The sequence below is a fragment of the Dipodomys ordii genome, unplaced genomic scaffold, assembly GCF_000151885.1.
Source record: "Dipodomys ordii isolate 6190 unplaced genomic scaffold, Dord_2.0 Scaffold120, whole genome shotgun sequence".
NCBI lineage: Eukaryota > Metazoa > Chordata > Mammalia > Rodentia > Heteromyidae > Dipodomys > Dipodomys ordii.
In genome coordinates, this window is record NW_012267336.1 from 2,157,392 (window position 1) to 2,157,893 (window position 502).

Genomic DNA, 502 nt, shown 5'->3' on the forward strand with positions numbered 1-502 from the left:
CCCGCTCCTGCGCCTCTCCCTCCGACCCCTGGGCCACCGCTTTGAAGGTTTCATTCCGCTTCTCTAGCTGGTCAATGGCGACCTGACAGGCCTAGGTCAGAGGTCAGGAAAGGTGCGTGTTGGGGAGGAGGGGGCTTCTTAGTGATGCTCTACGCATGTGCCACGCACGCGTACATGCGCACCACACACAGACACACAGACCCCCCCCCTCAGGCTAAATGCGTATGCGCACGCACGTGTCTCCCTCAGCCCCAGAGCTCCGACGCCGTCCAAGAGGAGGCTCAGAGAGGGTGAGAGGGCGCCACAGGCCGCCCAGGGACGGAGGCGGATGTGAACCCAGGACGGAGCAGCTGGGCACGGCCAGGCGCGGGGTGTCCACCCGGAACCCCCCCCCTCCGCCCGCCCTCTCCTGCTGCGACCCCGCCCGGGTCCTGGCGCCCCTACCTCAATCCAGGAAACCATCTCCTCCTGGGATCTGCGGGAAGGAACGCGCACACGCGTG

At 66.7% G+C, this 502-nt stretch overlaps 1 protein-coding gene across 1 annotated transcript in view; it reads right to left on the reverse strand.

The window, feature by feature from the left end:
* Fgd2 (FYVE, RhoGEF and PH domain containing 2) overlaps nucleotides 1-502 on the reverse strand; it is a 28,354-nt gene that overhangs the window by 7,706 nt on the left and 20,146 nt on the right. Inside the window, exons 12-13 of the mRNA XM_013029636.1 lie at nucleotides 445-475; nucleotides 1-91 (exon numbers count right to left, since the gene is read on the reverse strand). Of these exons, the coding sequence (XP_012885090.1) occupies nucleotides 1-91; nucleotides 445-475 (122 nt within the window). The remainder of the gene's footprint in view (nucleotides 92-444; nucleotides 476-502) is intronic.